This window comes from Ciconia boyciana, chromosome 1, assembly GCF_034638445.1.
Source record: "Ciconia boyciana chromosome 1, ASM3463844v1, whole genome shotgun sequence".
NCBI lineage: Eukaryota > Metazoa > Chordata > Aves > Ciconiiformes > Ciconiidae > Ciconia > Ciconia boyciana.
Genome location: NC_132934.1, coordinates 69,470,458 through 69,488,712, shown reverse-complemented (window position 1 = coordinate 69,488,712; position 18,255 = coordinate 69,470,458). Strand labels below are relative to the sequence as shown.

The window sequence follows — 18,255 nt, the reverse complement described above, 5'->3', positions numbered from 1 at the left end:
AGGAATCTTGATTAAAACAAATTTGACTTGTCTGGGGTTTTTAGTCTGCTTGCTACATTGTAATATGGACAACAACAAGTTTTCAAATGTGTTTCGTCAGAAGGATGTGTAGTTTTGCATAATAGGTCAGTATTTTGGAACCTTACGAATTGTTCAGATGCTTTTCTACAGGTTTGCAGTTTATTATTGGATACTTACTGGAATGTGTTAAAATATTAATGTCTATTTTAAATGCATACTTTTAATATTAATATCCATGTTACAAAAAGGAGATTATTTGTGCAGTTCATATCAGCTCTTATGTTGCATATTTGTAGAACCACTGGCACATATTACGATACTTGCCTTTTTTAGGTGAATAATAGAAATCATCATCACATTTTTCAAAAGTTAATCATAAAAAGGACTGTACATCTTTTTAAAGTTATTTATTGTATGTCTACAGGATGGCTGTTGGTTTGTGGGTGTTTTTAGGCTTTTCACCAGTATGCTGTATTAAACAGTTGAACCATTTTTAGCTATGTAAAAGACAACACATGGCTGAAAATCTGAGGGGGAATGGAGATAAGTATTACACTTGTGTCTTACAAACAGCTGCACATTCGTTTTCTTTCCAAACATTAACAAAGCCAACTTATACTTCATATGCCACAGTTTTGGTTCTGTGGAATTAAAGAAGTGATTGCTTTTGGATTCAGCTAATATAAGGAAATATTACATGACCAGGGTCAGTGTTGCAATTGTTTTTAAACAGGTACTCAATCCATTTATGCCCCTTTCATATAAAATCTAGCCCCTATTATGTTTGAAGAGACATGTTAGGAATTGCCATTTCTTAGTAAGATTAAGGGAAAACTCTTGCCTGCAGTATGGTAGGAAGGGGAAGGGGGAAGAAACACAGTGGCTACCTGTTTGGTACCATATCATGTAAAGGGAACGTGGATGTTACACAAGATTGCGGTGATAGAGAGGGGAAGATCTGTGTTAACCCTTTAAGTGCTCCCTTCCTCTTCTCACAGCAAATTTGTGCCTGAGGTTAAAACTAGGACAGTTACCCTGACAAATGTGAAGAGATTATTTTGAGACAGTGGTGTAGATTTATTTCCAGGGTATCTTACAAGAGCTATATAATATGGTCGTGAGTGGAAAAAGCTCCCTGTTTATTATGGTAGAAGCTGAACTAACTACAGTTCCATTATGGCTTATTACCATCACGATAGTTTCATTAGTGGTGTGTACATTCGAGAATCTTGAACTACTACTAAATTTAAATCTGTTGTTGCTGTGCAAAGCTGCCAGCAGTTAAGTTAGTGGAGGTCTGAATGTAGATGGAGATTTTCTAATCCTGGGGTTGGCTACAGGTAATTACTACTATGGTGGTAAAAAGAATGGGCAACATTATAGGAAATCTGCAGGGAGGCAGAGGTGCATTAGTACTACTCTAACAACTTTGATGATATATAAGATAGGCCTGAAGGTTGTTGAAAACTAAACAAATCTTGCCTGCTTATGTATGCGTGCAACACTACCTGCAGTACACTAGCCACTGGAGTCTAATGGATATGATATGACAACTGAAAAAATTGTCAGAGGAAAAGGTTTTAAAGAAAAAAACCCTCTGGTTTAGTGTTCTGAAGAAAAGGATCAAATACCTCTGCCTTTATTGAAGGTTCAAGAGCTTGTAATTTACATCCTTAGAGATATGCCTTTGATCTTTTTTGATTCTGGAGGATCTGAGGTGTTGTTTTTATGTTTCTAGATGGGGAAAACATAAGACAAATAAATTTAAAAATTCCTTTACAGGTCACTTTTAAATATCTACCAGGTAGAATTGCTGTTTGAGAAGATGCTCATAGTTTGTGTTTGATGTGCATTTACAGTGTCCATATATGGGATTTGGTTTTATGATAAGGAAGAATGCCAAAGAATTGCAGAGCTCATGAAAAAGTAAGTGATGGGTAAACAAGACTTTTTGTGCTTTTTTTATGTATGTATTTCTGTACATACATGCACATTATATTACTAGGATGGTCATACCTTTCTACTTTAAACCTATTTTTATAGATTTTGTTGCAAGTAAAATTGTCCCATACCTGCATTTTGTATAATCAGAAATAAGTCACTGTATTGCAATACTTTTTCATAATTTTCTGCGCAGCTTTCCAGCTACATCAGAGTGTAACAATTCATCTGATTTATTTCCTGATGACTCAGAGATCTGTTTTGAAGAATTGTATTCTTTGGGGTTTTAATATATTTTTCAGTTTGGGGAGATTTTCTTTTTTAATGTTGCTGTTACCTCCCCCCCCCGATCAATATAAGTGCAGGCTATCATGAAAGCATACTATCATAATACAATTTATGTGGTTTTTATCCTGTTTCTACATCATGGCCGAATTCCTTCTTCCTCATTTCTTAGCAATATGTACAAAACTCACTTTGTTTTTGGAATATAAGGCAAGACTTTAATTAGCTTTGAATTAATTACTTTTATGTACATAGTAATATTATTTTATACATGTTATACAATCTTTAATTTTGCAATCAAGTTGGAGATTGAAATTTCAAACAGAACTGTATTCTCAGCTGTATTTTAATAAGCTGTCCATGTGGATAGCATGGATAGTTTTTTCACTGTCACTGTTTTCTTCACATGTACAGGGTGGACAGGGCTCATTCTTCTAGTTGGCCTAATGATGGGCTTGTTAATGATCCCTTTCTTATGACTATATTCTGCAGGTTTTCATGTTTGTTTGGAGGAGGAATGAGCTGAAGTCTTACAGATTTTTATCGACATATGCCATCTAAATTTTTTTACAGGTATAATGTGGAGGATATAGTAAAGGGGCCTGATAGGAACGGGCAGAGATTGGATACGCCAGTTGTCTGCAGTATATAGAGTTGGATGTATAATTGTGTCACGATTCTTTTAAGGGACAGAAGGAGGGATGACTTAGAACCAGGTTTTTGTCATCCCAAGAAAAGCCATGGGAGGCGGATACAGTCAAGCTGTGACAGCATTAGGTACTAACAGTGCAATGCAAAGGCACTGTCAGTCCTGTGAATCTCTCCTTTTCAGGTAATCTGTCCCAGTCTTAACAGCTTCTGTAGCCAGAAGCATGCTGAGGAAGTGACATCAATTTTGATTGCCAAAGTTACCAAGTGCCCAAAAGCGCATTTATGTGCCCTGCAGTACAAGTCCAAACAAGCCTCATCCTTGCACATCTCGATCCATAGCGAAGTGCTTTAACTCTTCTACCACTATGTTCCAGATAGGGTTTGTTATAAAATACTGGATGGGAAGGTAGTCATGTTTCTTCTATATCTCTTTTTAAAGTAATACCTGCTGCTTTTCATTTTGCAGTGACAAAACATTGTGAAACACAGACTGTGACAATGGTGGGGGTTTGTTTAGGGTTTTTTGTTGGTTTTGCTGTATATCCTACAGCTCTAAAATGAGTCAGTTGTGACCCAAGAAATAATTGATGGGGATGAATTTACAGAAATAAGAAATAAACCCTAGGAAACCCAGGTTTTTGACAGCTAATTTTAGTTAACTAGCTCAAGTTTCAGTTGGTGGTGATTAGGTACTCTCAAACTGGTAATTTACTACAATAAAAACTAGTTTTCAGAGGATTCATGCAATTGTAAACCACGTGTAGTGGTTTATAATAGCAGTGTTGCATATAGATAAAAAAATACCCTGTTGCTCAGCCAATTGGCTGTGTGTTTTAATTCTCAGCATTCTACAATAATAATAAAACAGCTGGGGCAGGAAATTGGTCATTTGCTAGTAGTTAATGACTGATTTGTGTGTGTTTGCCATCCTCCACCACTAGCAGAACTGAATAACACTATAAATTCCCTGCTCCTTCTGCGTATAGAAATAGTGACTGAGTTCCGGAAATTTTAGTCTATAGCCTAGTGTATTCAAGATTGGAGAAAATGAATCTCACGCCTGGTCAAATTATGTTTTAATATAGATCTTTTAATAGAGATTTTTTTACACATGTTGTAATGTAGATGGGGGAAGAAGAAAATATTTGAGTTTTGATTAATTATTGTAAAGTAGTTGTGGATAACTTTTATATTTTATCTGTGTTTTGTCTTGTGTATTCTCCTCTCACCTCCAACTTTCAGCCTAACTCAGCAGGAACAATTCAAAGCACAGCAGGGCACGGGAACAGGAGTGTCCCCGATGATCATGAATTCTGCTAATAACAAAGAAGTGGATATCTTACGGATGCTTACCAAGGCCAAAGATGAGTATACCAAGGTGAGACTTGCTGTCTATAAAAAGAGGACATTTCTTTTTGGTGATACTGTGATGCCAACTTGCTCACACTTTACATTTTAAAACATAAAAGGTTTGCTTTGGTTTTGTTTTGTTTTTAGATAGTTTTACTCAGTGAAACTGATTTTGGACAGTGTGCTCTCTCATTTTGTGTAGAAGTGGCTGGTAGAAAAGTTTTGTCAGAATTTGCTAAAGATTCAAAAGATATGAATGCCATCAATGAAAACTTTGGAAAGGAGAACATGTATATGATTGATTATATTTTGAATGCTAGGAGGTAAGAACAGGTATAAATTGGCTTTCATTTTGACCCTTAGAGCTCCTGTGCTTATTGCTTATTGAGTAGCACCTAGAAGTTGTGTCCTCTTTCTGGGTGGAGTATTCGAACCTGCTAATAGTTTCTGTGGTTTGTACAAATAACTTCCTTCAGAGAAGACCTTTAACAGTGAAGTTACTGCTTTTAATTGTGGTTGTTAGCTACTTTCAAACACTAATGGAAGGAAATGAAAAGGTTGAAATGTAGTATGATTTCAGCCCATGCACTGCTTTGGTCTTCTGAGGGTTCTAAATAAAGAAGTAACTAATGGTCTAATAATGTTCTGTATTATTGAGCAATCAAAAACATTTTACTTTGGGGAATAAAAATCTAATAATTTTAACTATTCAGCTATACGCTGCACACTGTTACAGAGCCTGCAGGTTCCTACTGCTGTTTCCTGTATTTCATATGTGTTGTCATGCAATAATAAAGCTCATAAGTGTTCTGAGTCTAGAAATATATATATCTTAAACATAAGCAATTTAAAGAGAGAAAAAGTTATTTTTCTGAAATGTGGCTACTAATAAGATCCTCAGAAAGATAATAGCAAACTATTTGAGTTATGGTGAAATGTAGCCCTTTTTGTTGTGGTATAGCTTCTTTTGAAGCTTAGGACCTTGGTATTTTCTGTAATAGGGATTTAATATGTTATAGTGGACAAACACCTCCAAATCTTAGTATCTTTTCTATGTTTTAATACTGAATCAGTATCTAGTCTTGGCATAAAAGAGTGTGATTTTGAGATATTATTAAATATTTAAGCAGTTTTCATGAAATAACCTTAAAAATACAGTAAATGGAAAACTGGAAAATATTAGGCTATCTTCAGATTCTATGAGAAGGAGGTAATAAAACTTTTAAAAAGTTACCTTCCGTTTCTACATGAGCACACAGAAAATCAAGACAAAGGAGAGGAAATTCTAGAAGATCTGATGTTTAAATAATAGGGTTTTGAATTTTTTTCCTGCAGATAAGATCTTTTTCAAATTTGCTTCTTACTTCATCTTTAATCTTTCTGCATTTAAGTGATTGCTAAGGAAATAACATGAAAACTTCCTCTTCATCTGGGACATGAGTACTAGGAGTATCTGACCTCTTAAGAAATGGATATGTGGGGTTTTTCTTGTTTTGTTAGTAATATAAAATTAGGAAGGGTCTGATAAATAAAGGCAATGACAACCATTTTTGTATTTAATGTCAAGATATTTCACAGCAGTCATGCTTTTTTGGCTGCTTTGACATCTACATCCTTGCCAGTGTATGTCTTGTGACTTACAATGCTGATGTGCTGAAATCAGTTATGAAATATGTTGTTCTCCTTTTATAATTCTGTGTGGTTTTGGAGAAGAGGGCATTTTAAAGTGTTGGGAGCTGTAGAATAAGAACATCAATTTTCAAAGCGTCTAAGGAATTTTGCTCAATTTTTAAGTCCTAGGATGAATTTATTTTTTTTTAAGAGTGTAACTAACTTTGAAGGGTAGTTAAGTTACACATTTAGAGGTTACATGAAAAATAAAATACATAGCCTCTTCCCTCCCCTTTTTATTAATGGTACTTTAAGTTGCTAAACCACTGAAGTATTTTTTAAAAAATGTACTTCTAATGCACACTTGCCTTTTCTTGATCTCTGGTAGGAAGAAGTGGTATTAGCAGGCCTCATAATGATAGCTAGGGAGATAAAAAGTTGAAGAGCTGCTAGGGTACGGAACGAAGCATGACAATGTTTTTCTCTTTAACCACTGTGCCTTGTCTTGTACTACAAGACAAGCTCTGATTTTAGCTCTGTGCTGGACAGCTCTTCTACAGCATCTACCCATTTACTACACCGTCTTTGATCTATTAAAGGTCAGATTAGGTGGACATCCTTTGGTTGATGTGCCCCAAATAACTGAAGCTTCCTTCTTCATTACTTCATTACACACAACCATTTGATAAGAACATCATTTCTGGTAGCGAGCAAGTGTGGCCTCTGGGCTTCTATTTCTGTTCTTTGACTGCTGCTTCACTGTCTTTCAACAAAATGTTCCAATGGTATTGCCCTACCCAAACAGGAATATAGTTTCTAAGTTTTCAGGTGCTTTAGCTTTTAATTTGTTAACTCTGTGAAAGACTTGATAGTAGGACCCAGAAGGCCTAGCTTTCGTGAGACCACTGTGCCATACTCAGCCTGGATGATGCAGAGTCTACGCTACTGTTCTTAAACAGTCTGAATTGGTTCTGTGTCTCATTTAAGCAGGGCTCTGACTGGAAATCCTTTCTGCTACTGCTCTTCTTTGAGACAGTTCTTGTCCTCCTTAGCCCCTCTCTTCTGCAGAGCACCTTGTACACCTTCATGTGACTGTTCATTAATGTCATCTTGTGGCTGCTTTACATCAGCTAGGTAGAAATCCCCAGTTTCCAGGGCTTTTTAGCTCTGCACTCGAGCTCCAACAACTTCAAAACTTCATCACTTTCAGCATAGCCATCTATCTTCAAAGCTCTTCTAAGTTCCATCAGGTATTGGCTGGCCTTCTCTCCTTGTATCAGATCTTCTAGCATCTCCTCCTTATGCTTGGTAGGTCTTTGCAGCTCACATGTCTCAAAGTCAGGTTTTTGCTGCAGAGCATGAGAATGAGATGTGACATGGTATTTGCTTCAGGAGAACTGCAATACTGAGGTACCATGCTTGTCCGTTGTTTCCTTTGACAATGTGCTGTTCAGCTTGAGCTTCATATTGTACAGGTAAACTATGAAATCTCACAACACAGAGCAGTTGTTTGCCTCAGATGTCTCTGACTATACCAAACTTGCCTAAAACATCCTAAGTGGTAGTCTTGTTCTTTTTAATTGATGTTCACCACGTATGTCTGGTTATTTTCCAATGTTGCTTAGCATTTCTTTGAGTTGATCTTAGAACCTTTTGATTTCTTATGCGTATTGTGTAGGAGCGTAGCTTTACACAAGACATATGACTAAAGGACAGACCTGTGAAGCAAGATGTAGTAATCGCTGGATGTCATAGCTGAAGAGTGCTCTTCTGGTTCTATCACTAAAGAGCATGGTGACATTTCTTCCATGCTGCTTTTTGCTGTTTGATGATGATGGCATCTGATATCTTCTTTACCTGTCCACCTGACAGTTGCTTAAAATGTCATGCTGGTGCTCCTAATTTACTCATCAGCAAGGCCATGCTACCCATTTATATTCTGAGCTCCAGTAGTTACAGATTCCTTTGAAATCATCACAGGCTTTTTTTCTCTTCAGCATACTTCCCTATATTTGATACCAGCCTACTAGCCATGTTATCAAATCATGGGAATGATACCGAGTCAGGTCAATGTCATTCTCTATAGGCCTTTGTGTATACTGCTGTTCATTTTGCTGAGGAATTTGGTCTGAAAAATGCTCATATAGTGATAACTCTGTTCAACTCTACTGCTTCTCACCTCATGTTTTATATGCTCAGTTCTGTGATCATGCAGAGTATGATAGTGGAATCTAAGGTACTCATGGTTTCTGAAGAAGTCAGCCTATTAAAATATTCTGGAGAAATAAGGGCCAAATGGATTTATTTAAATTCTGCAGAACTCATTGTGAAATATGCAAGAGTATGTTATCCATCGTGTTAAAGAAAAAAGTTTAAATAAGTGCTTATATGTTTTTTGACCAAAAAGCTATGCTGAAAAATAGCATTAAGAAGAAGGAATATTGAAGAAAAGGCAGCATCCTGTAGAAAGAGAACAGTTTGGGAGAAGAAAAGCTATTTAATCTTACTGAAGTATGGTTTTGGTCTATGTAGTATCATAACGGGTTAGGATCTGCCCAATATAAAAAAGAAAATGATCTTCACTTGTTTTTGTATAGATCAGATAGGGGCTACAGGAAGCACTTATTCGGACTATGAAAAAAACTTTCATCTGATAATTAACTAGGTAGGATGCCTAATTATCGTTAAGTGAATGAGAGACAACATAAGTCACCAGTCAGAAACTGGGTGGGGAAAGTGATTTAAGAATAATTCAGTCATTTGTCTTAGTGTATTTAAAATTAAAAAAAAAAGTTGATAAGGTTGCAGAAGGCGCTGTACTAGGACATTGTTGAGGGTCCATATGAACTGCCTGGAAATGATGATAAAATAAAGCTTGTAGAAAGCAAACAAAAAAATAAATTAAGTTACTCAAATTCAAGGATAACAACATGTAAGCTTGGAAGAACCTAAGAAAACAATTTGTTTGAGCAGTGCATCAATAAATGTAACTCAGAGCTAGTAAATGGAAAGGAAACTTTTCCTTAGTGTAAAAGCTTTAATAGTTATGTTAGTGTTGTAGGCTTGTCTTCTACACTTTTTTTTCATGGCTTCTTTCTGTTACAATTTTTCATCTCAATCCATTCATAACTATTTTAAATATGAATTGCAAAGCAAAACTGAAACTTCAGTTAAGTGTAGATTTCTGTCAAGTGCTTCCATTAATCAGGCTTTGAATCATAGAGAAGGGAAATAAGCATGGACTAGCTTTAAAAGAAAACTGGTTTGCTTACCACGAATAGTCTTTGGACTTAGCTCTTTATTTGAATTTTGGGACATCTTTAGTCATCAAACTTGCACTGCACTGTGAGGTACCACATTCTAATAAAATTATTTCTTTGATTATTTTTTTTTTCCCCAGAGAGGGCAAAAAATGTAGCTGAGTTTAAATATATTTACATGTTGAATGTGGCCTGCTCAGATTAGCCATGGGGCGCTTGCTACGTGGTTTTATATTTAACTGAAATTCAGTTTTGCTGTGAAGCTCTGCATTATTGCCAAAGTCAGTCCTTTGTTCTTCAAGTTTTTTTTAACCTAGTGCTTGAGGAAGTTTCTCACTTTATGCAGTAGGGGTATAGCAGGAAAGAAGAGACAGGTGCTTGTTCTTTCTTCAAACCAAATAGCTAACCACCCTATGGCATGATTGTCTGTGCATGCTTTAAAGGTATTTCTAAGAGCAACATTTGAACCAAAAATTGTCATACAGTAGAAGAAAGACAGGTACATGAGTGGAACTACACTTCTACTTTGCAAGATCGTGTGTTCAGAAATTCATTGCAGAAGTCCTTGACTGTCCAAACACTCACAAGATTATTTTTTCCACAGAGATTTACAAAGTCATTGAGATTGGAAGGGACCTCTGGAGATAGTCTAGTCCACCCTCCCTGTTTACAGTAGTATCAGCTGAAGTGGGTTGCTCAGGGCCATGTTAAGTCAGGTTTTAAATATCTCCATGGGTGGAGACTCCACAACCTCTCTAGGCTACCTGTTACAGTATTCAAACATCCTTAAAGTAAAAAAGTTTTTTTCTTAAGTTTAAACAAGATTTTGTATATTCTATTTTTTGCCTTTTGCCTCTTGTCTTCACTGGGTACCACTGAGAAGAGTCTGGCTTGGTTGTCTTTGCTTCCTCCCATCAGCTATTGATACACATTGATATTATATCCTGACCCTTCTCTTCTGGAAACTAAGCCTCTCCTTGCTTGACAGGTGCCTAAATCAACTTCATAGACTTTCAATGAACTCACTTATGTGTGTCTGTGTCTTTCTTGTGCTGGGAAGCCCAGAACTGGACGTAGCACTGCAGTGCTCAGTAGAGGGGTCTAACCAGCGGTCTCACCAGTGCTCAGTAGAGGTGAACCTCCCTTGATCAGCTGGCAGTGCTCTGCCTAATGCAATGTGGGATGTTGTTGCCCTTCTTTTGTCGCAAGGGCATGTTGCTGATTTGTATTCAACTTCTTGTCCACCCAGGTCCACTTCTGCAAAGCTGCTTTTCAGTCAGTCAGCACCAACCTGTACTGCATGGGGTTATTCTTCCTCAGTTTCCCTTTATTGAACTTCATGTTCTTGTCGTCCCATTTCTCTAGCCTGTCAAGGTCCCTCTGAATGGCAGCACAACCACCTGGTCTACTAACTACACATCCCTGTTTTATATAGTCTGCAAGCCTGCTCTGCCCTATCATTCAGGTCATTAATTGTAGAATCATAGAATGCTTTGGATTGGAAGGGACCTTTACAGGTCATCTAGTCCAACCCCCCTGCAAGAGAAGGGACATCTTTAACTAGATCAGGTTGCTCAGAGCCCCATCCAAGCTGACCTTGAATGTTTCAAGGGATGGGGCCTCCACTGCTTCTGTGGGCAGCCTGTTCCAGTGTGTCACCACCTTCACTGTAAAAAAATTCTTTCTTAAATCCAGTCTAAATCTGCCCTCCCTTAGTTTAAAACCATTGCTCCTTGTCCTGTCACAACAGGCCTTGCTAAAAAGTCTGTCCCAGTCTTTCCTATAGGCCCCCTTTAAGTACTGGAAGGCTGCTATAAGGTCTCCCTGCAGCCTTCTCTTCTCCAGGCTGAACAACCCCAACTCTCTCAGCCTGTCCTCATAGGAGAGGTGCTCCAGCCCTCAGATCATTTTCGTGGCCCTCCTCTGGCCTCGCTCCAACAGCTTCATGTCCTTCTTGTGCTGCGGGCTCCAGAGCTGGACGCAGTACACCAGGTGAGGTCTCACCAGAGCAGAGTAGAGGGGCAGAATCACCTCCCTCGACCTGCCGGCCACGCTTCTTTTGATGCAGCCCAGGATACGGTTGGCCTTCTGGGCTGCGAGTGCACATTGTCGGCTCATGTCCAGCTTTTCGTCCATCTGTACCCCCAAGTCCTTTTCCGCAGGGAAATGAAGATGTTAAACAGTATTGTAGACATAATGAAGTATTGTCATTATGTTTACAAAACAGTATTATAAACATAATTAAGATGTTAAACAGTATTGACCCCAGTGTCAGACCCTGGGGTACACCACTAGTGACTGGTCTCCAGTTGGACTTCATGCCAACAATATTTTGAGTCTGGCAGATCAGACAGTTTTCTATCTGCCTCACTGTCCACTTACCTAGTCTTCATTTCATCAGTTTGTCTTTGAGGATGTTATGGGAGACAGTATCAAAAGCTTTGCAAAAGTCAAGGTAGACAATATCCACTGCTCTCCCATCATCCACTGAGCCAGTCATCTCACTGTAAAAGGCTATTGAGTTGACCAAGCATGATCTCCCCTTTGTAAATCCATGCTGGCTACTCCAAATCACTTTCTTGTCCTTAATATGTTTAGAAATGGCTTCCAGTAGGAAGCCATTTGTTTCATCACCTTCGCAGGGATCAAGATGACGCAAACCGGCCTGAAGTTCCCCAGACCCTCCTTCTTGCCCTTCTTGAAGATAGTATTGATATTTGTTTATCAGTCCTTGGGAGCCTTCCCCAGTTGCCTTTGCCTTTCAAAAATAAAGAGAGGTTTCACAATGAGAGAGACAGCTCTCAGCTCTTATGAGTGCATCCTGTCTGGTCCCATGGACTTGTGTATGTCCATTTTGCTTACTTGCTACCTAACCTGATTCTCCCCCACTAAGGGTAAGTCTTCATCACTCCAGACCTTCCCACCAGCCACAGGGGCCTGGGATTCCTGAGGACAAATGTTGCAAGGAAGGCATTGAGTCCCTCCTAGAGCCCCTTGAGTCCCCTCGAGAACTCAAGTTCTGTTTTACCGAGCAGCCCTGGAACCAGTGTGTCTTTGTTTACTGTTGTGGTAGGTGTCAGAAATGGATTAAATGATCAATTTTGTATATTTGAGAGTGGGGTTTATTTTCTCACCTAACACATTTGCATCCTAAGGAGTTTGTCTTGGAAAGTTCTGGAAAGGACACTGACATTTTCATAATAGCACAGCAGTGGCTTTGCTGTGTTCCATATGGCAGTATGTCCAGTCCAGAGTTCTGTCCCTAGTAATGCACAAGACTGGGCTCTTTGGAGGAAACAATGAGAAACCAAACCTGATCATTCCTTACCCAACCATTAGTCCTGCAGCATAAAATTTAGAGCCCATCAAATTCAGGTAATTAACTATGAATATTCTTGTTAGATAGGATTAACTTTTTGATAGATAATTCTTTTAAAAAAATATTTCCAGTTTCTTGGTTTCAGTTGTATTAAGTGATAATGACTTCCAATATACTGTTTTCTTTTCTATTGACAATAGCATTCCTTGTATACTCAATGCTTTTTTAGTTTCATTGACTATGTTCTTATTTTTTGTACAATGTGAATAAGACCATCTTATGCACTTTTTTCTATTCCATTTATTATTTCTCTTTCATGCAGCATTTTCTGTGCATTTTTTCTGAATTCAGTCATGCCCTTCTCTCTTCATATGTCAGTCATTCCATGTCCCTGATCACTTTGTCATCTGTCTCTGCCCATCTTTTTATAAATATTGTTATTAATCCTGTCATACGTAATAAGAAAACATACTGATTCTAGAAATTGATTAAATCTTTAATTATTTTTCTGTGTGGGTATATGCATCCTCCAAGTTTCCACAATGTGGAATATTTATGTAAAAGAGTTTGAGTTATAATTCCAGTTTTTAACAAAAAGCATTTTAAGTGTTCTTTATGCGCACATTAATCCTTCATGTATCTAAACTACTTCTAGCTGCCTACTGATGCAGGAAAAGCATGTCTGTTGCTTGGTTTCTAAGGTGCGCTTTTTTTAAGTGCTGGAAAAGCAGAAAGTAAGAAGGAGAACTGAGATTTAAATTAGAGGGAAGCTTCATACTCAGGGAATCTTGGAATCAAGTGTTTATTTTTACATATGCTTTGTGGGTTTTAGAAAATTAGGTTGCAGTTGTTATAGTTCTTTCAATAGCATAACATTTCATAATCACTGCTGCATCTAATATTTTTGGTTATTGAGTTCTTGGCTATGTCTGGATTTTACTATAGTGGAGAACTATGGGAGAAGATATTGTCCCACTTACTAAAAAATACTTCTTTTCTGTTGCAGTGTAAGACCTGCTCAGAGCCAAAACAAATAACCAGTTCCTCTGCAATCTATAACAACCCCAACCTAATCAAACCAATTCCAGTGAAGCCTAGTGAAAATCAGCATCAACGAATATCTCAGCAAAGCAAGGTAAAATGTTTTGTGTATTTTCTACCTAGTGCTGCTGTAATCGAGTAGCCGTATAGTAATATTTATTTGAGTCAGAAGGTCAGTGCAAGAATTTGAGGTGGAACCACTGTAAGGAATTCTTTTAATGAAAAACTAATCTGTTTTGTAAAAAGCCCCCAACCCCCACCATATGATGTGGAAGCATGTAAATTACAGGCATACTATCCTCATGTAATGAAGAAATACTAGTCTTTCAATTTTCAGGTGCTCCTTTGATCGCAAGCTGGTCTAGTCAATTGCTGGACCACATTTTTACTGTTCTTTTTCTTTAGGTGAATTCAGTTAATCTAAATAAAGAAAAGTCTCTTGATATATCTTCAAGCTAAATCACACTGCAAAATCCTAAAAACTGAATTCAGCCATGACGGGGAGATGCACAAGAAGTGCATCTACTTCTCACAAGTGGAGATTTCTGTCTCTTCCTAATATTGTACTGATGGCTGAAAGGGAAGGTGCTCTTTCATGGTATTTAAAGTGAAGCCACTGCTATCTCTCCGATTCACTGGTTTTCTCCCACATTAGCAGCTTGACAACTGTCGTCTTGCCCTTCCTATGTGAGAAAACTGTTAAAAATTCTCTTGGGAGAAAAGAGCATAGCAGTTTTCTCAGCTTTTCCTTGAATACTGCTGGCTAAATATTGTCACCACTTAATGTAACTTATGCATGAGAGCACTATGTTTACTTTTTTCCTTTGTCCCCTTACAGAATGTGGATCCTGAACCACAGCACTTGTCTTTGACAGCACTGTTTGGAAAACAAGAAAAGCCAGATGTCTCAGAACCACTTAATAAACAGCATCAAGAAAATCTTCCTGTTAGGCAGGGTGTGGTGCGCTCACTGTCCTACGAAGAACCCAGCAGACATTCGCCCTCTGCAGAGAAACAGCTTTGCCCCGCCATTCAGAAGCTTATGGTGCGTGGGACAGACCTTCATCCACTTGCTGAGTTTCCTGAGAATCGACTCTGTGAAAATGGCAATATCCACCCTGTGGGTGAGACTTTCACAGGACTCTTCCAACCTGTGACTTCTCATGGTATTGCAACATCTCATGTAGTTCAGGATACTGCTGGCACTCAGAGCTTATTACAGAAATTACAGGGTCAGTCAGGGTCAGTCGCTAAAATGGACCCCAGTGCAACAGGATCTGTGAGCTCGACAGCTTCTGTGTTCAGCAGGACTCCTGCTGCTGTTGGAGCACCAGCAGCACCAGTAAACAATATGAGCCAGCCACCTTTGGTATATTTCAATGGTTCCCTACCAGGCCAGACTTTAGAGTCTCAGACACTTGGTAAAGAACAATCCAAACTTCCCAGACAGCCACTTTCTCTCTCTGGCAATCAAGCAGCTAATTCTGGGGTCATCTCACCTCAAGAGTTATTGAAAAAACTCCAGATAGTGCAACAAGAACAACAGTTGCATGTATCCAGCAGACCAACCTTGGCAGCTAAGTTTCCTGTTGTTACTCAGAATACCAATACACTGAAACCACTGGATTCCTGGATAGAAAAGGCACCGGGTACAGAAAAACAGAGCTCTCTCTTTCAGGTAAATGGGCAACTTCAGAATTTAAAATAAATAAATTAATAAATATCTAGCAATCTTTTGAACTTGGAGTTTTGTAAGGTTAGGCTTTGGTTTGTTTTGGCCAGTATATTCTTGTTAGTATCTTACTATGTGTTGCACATCATTCATTTTGCAGTTGATAATTTAACAACGTCAAGTAAGTTATGATTTACCAAGCTGTGATATTGTAAATACTGAAGACTACATCTCTTGCACCTCAATAATGACCAAAACCACTGCAGTCTTGGGTTTTTCTAGAGGCACTCTGAAAAGTCACCTAGTTTTCAGTTGCCATACTTGGTCTCAGGCTGTTGTGTGTAATTGCTGGTTATTAAGTATAATATTTTGGGTTTAATAATTATTTTTTCTTACAAAATTAGTCCTAGCTTTCTGTGTGCAGGTTTGCATTCCTTTGTATGCCAGTTGCTAAAAGTCCTAAAGGTGATTGAAAGGTCACTTATTTTCTAACAGCAGTTTTTTGAAGTATTTGTATATTGCTGAATTACTTATCTTGTACCGTAACTGCTACGTCTAGCTATTCATTAGCTATTTTTTTTATTTGCTATGTATTATTTTGAAAAAAAGGCATTGTGCCTGAATGCCTTCAAAAAACGCAAACCCCTTAATTATGGTGATTGTGACCCTAAAAGTTGGATTGGTGTCTTAAATTAAGATGTTAAGAGAATGTGTGTCTCTCACGAGTGCATTTTTCTGTTCTTTAGAAAAGTATCATGTGCAATTACAAAATGCAATGCAATTACAAAATGTCCCATCCTGGACAACTACTGTCTTTGTTAACAACTTCATTCTCTGTAGGATCTTCTACACTTGAATGTCTTTAAATGTCCTGTTTGGGGATGAGCGAGCATTTAAGCCCCTTTTAACTTATTTTATTGTGGACAGACTGTCCACAAGACTTGTGTTGTACTGGACTCTGACTTTTATTTTACTGGAGTTCAGAAGTTACTTATCCAAATGATAAAGCGTTCACCTTTTCAGTGTAAAGTTCAAAAGTTGCTTTTCTATTGCAGCTTCTTAAAAAGCTGAATGAAAGACTGCAGAATACTTCAGCATGCTCCAAGAATGCTCACATTATCCTACATGTGAAGAGGCTGAAACAGTCATTTAACAATTAAGGGCCACATCTGTCACTAACACTGTGACAGGTCAAGATTTCTAATTCTGTGAGAGAGGTCAGAGGAAGATGAATTTGATATAGCAAATAGCCATCATTATTTTTATTCTTTTAATTAAAGCAGCATGACATTGAATCTGTGTGAAAGAGTTTTGGGGAGATTAGTCATTAAAATTGTTCAGGATCAGCTGCTTACAGATGGTAATCTGACTTTCCAGTGGAGTACTAATGAATAAAGAGAGGATCCAGAGTCACAACAATTTACTTCTGTTTTCACTGGGAATGGAACTTGCCTGCTATAAATGAAAGAAATTGTCTGATTCATTGGTAAATGTACTGATAGCATGGAGACATAAGACATTCCTACTTTGAAGGTAAAAGTGAAATGAGGCAAGTGCCAGGCTATACATTATAAGCCAGTATGCATAAAGAAAAAATGGCAAATATGCTGATATATTTTCAACTGAAAAATCCGTATTGATGCTGATATGGCTAATGACTTTGTGTATATTTGAAAAAGAAAATGATGCCAACATTAGTTGCAAAAGGGAAAGGGAATTAACTGAGGTCTGACATAATGCAATTTCAATAATTTTATGCTTGAGTACAAGTAGAACAACAGCTTGAGAGAAGAGAAAAATCTTCACTGGAACAAGTGTCATTCACTGTGATTATTGCTGCAAGTTTGCCTTAAAAAAAAAAAAAGGGCAACTAAGAAGACTCAGTCTCACTTTGCATGGCTGTGAGCAGACCAAGTATATTGAGACTGCCTAGGAGTGGCTTTATGGACTGACACAGCCACAGCTGCTATCAAAACCATATTAGATGCAGTTCTTCCAACACACTTAGTATTGTTTATGAGACTTAATACATAGAATAAAAATGATGATGAAAGTAAGACTAATTATTGTTTAGGACACCTAAAGCTCTGCAATCTGGAAGGAATAGCCTCTTTTATATGCAGCATATTGCCAAAAAAAGGGGGAGAGAGGGGGCTAAAAATGAAGGAACGAGTCTGTATTCCTGTAGAATGCCATGAATTAGCTGCATGAAATATTCCTACTTTTGAAAAATATTGGAAGATAAAAATTTGAAACAACTTTTTAAAGCAACATTAATCTTTTTATAAAATCATCCTTACTGTAGACCTAAGGCTTTAAGTGCTGTCATGCCTGCAGACAGACATTTGAGTGAAATTGAATTGGCACAAATATATCTGCACATGCTCATGCAAAATTGATCAAAGCAGATTCTGACAACAAATGCAGCAAAAGGTTTGTTCTCTGTAATTATTTATCTTTTGGTATTGCCTCTTACTAAAATTCAGCAGACAGAAAAAGCAAATTCTAAAAAGTCTGACAGGAATAGAAAGGTATCTGGACAGTGTCTGTTGTTGGAAAAATCATATTAAAGGAACACACTGGATCCATCAGCAGCACTGAGGAAAATGAAAGCAATAGTCTTTTCCACAATTGACACATTACAAGTCCAAGTTTAAATTGGCTTCTGCTGCATCTCCATATGGTGTAAGAACTGTGATCTCCCACATGGAAAGGAAGAGACCAGTTACCAAAAAAAAAAAAAAAATTAAGAAGGAAAAAAGCAAAAGATGAAGAATAATACTCAGAAGCATTCAGTCTGGTCTGGTGCCAGCCCTATTCTGTGAAGTATTCCTTATGCGGACAGTAACATGTGCTTAAGATGCAATAAAAAAGCATTAATCTGCAGTGGCCTTTTAAGCATATGCTTAGTGTTAGGCATGAGTTATCCTGATTATAGATACATGCATGCTTAAGTGTTTATGTTAATCAGAATTATGGTTTTAAAAGTGCTTACGGTAACCTTGACACAAATTTATCTTTTCTTCAGAAGGCCACTTATCTTGCAGCTCATTCTTCTCATTTCTTGGAGCATTTTCCATCAATAATGTATTTTGTACATTGTG

The 18,255-nt window shown here is 37.7% G+C and overlaps 1 protein-coding gene across 4 annotated transcripts in view; it reads left to right on the top strand.

Annotated features, from left to right (window-relative positions):
* Positions 1 to 18,255, top strand: part of DCP1B (decapping mRNA 1B) — a 55,674-nt gene that overhangs the window by 23,637 nt on the left and 13,782 nt on the right. For 3 of the 4 annotated variants that reach the window (XR_012044228.1, XM_072873769.1, XM_072873783.1), the window contains exons 4-7: positions 1,881 to 1,947; positions 4,141 to 4,276; positions 13,445 to 13,573; positions 14,318 to 15,157. Coding sequence is in view for 3 of the 4 variants with exons in the window: in XM_072873769.1 (XP_072729870.1) it covers positions 1,881 to 1,947; positions 4,141 to 4,276; positions 13,445 to 13,573; positions 14,318 to 15,157 (1,172 nt within the window). In the remaining variant the exon portion in view is untranslated. The remainder of the gene's footprint in view (positions 1 to 1,880; positions 1,948 to 4,140; positions 4,277 to 13,444; positions 13,574 to 14,317; positions 15,158 to 18,255) is intronic. The other variant, XM_072873792.1, reaches the window with a different exon arrangement.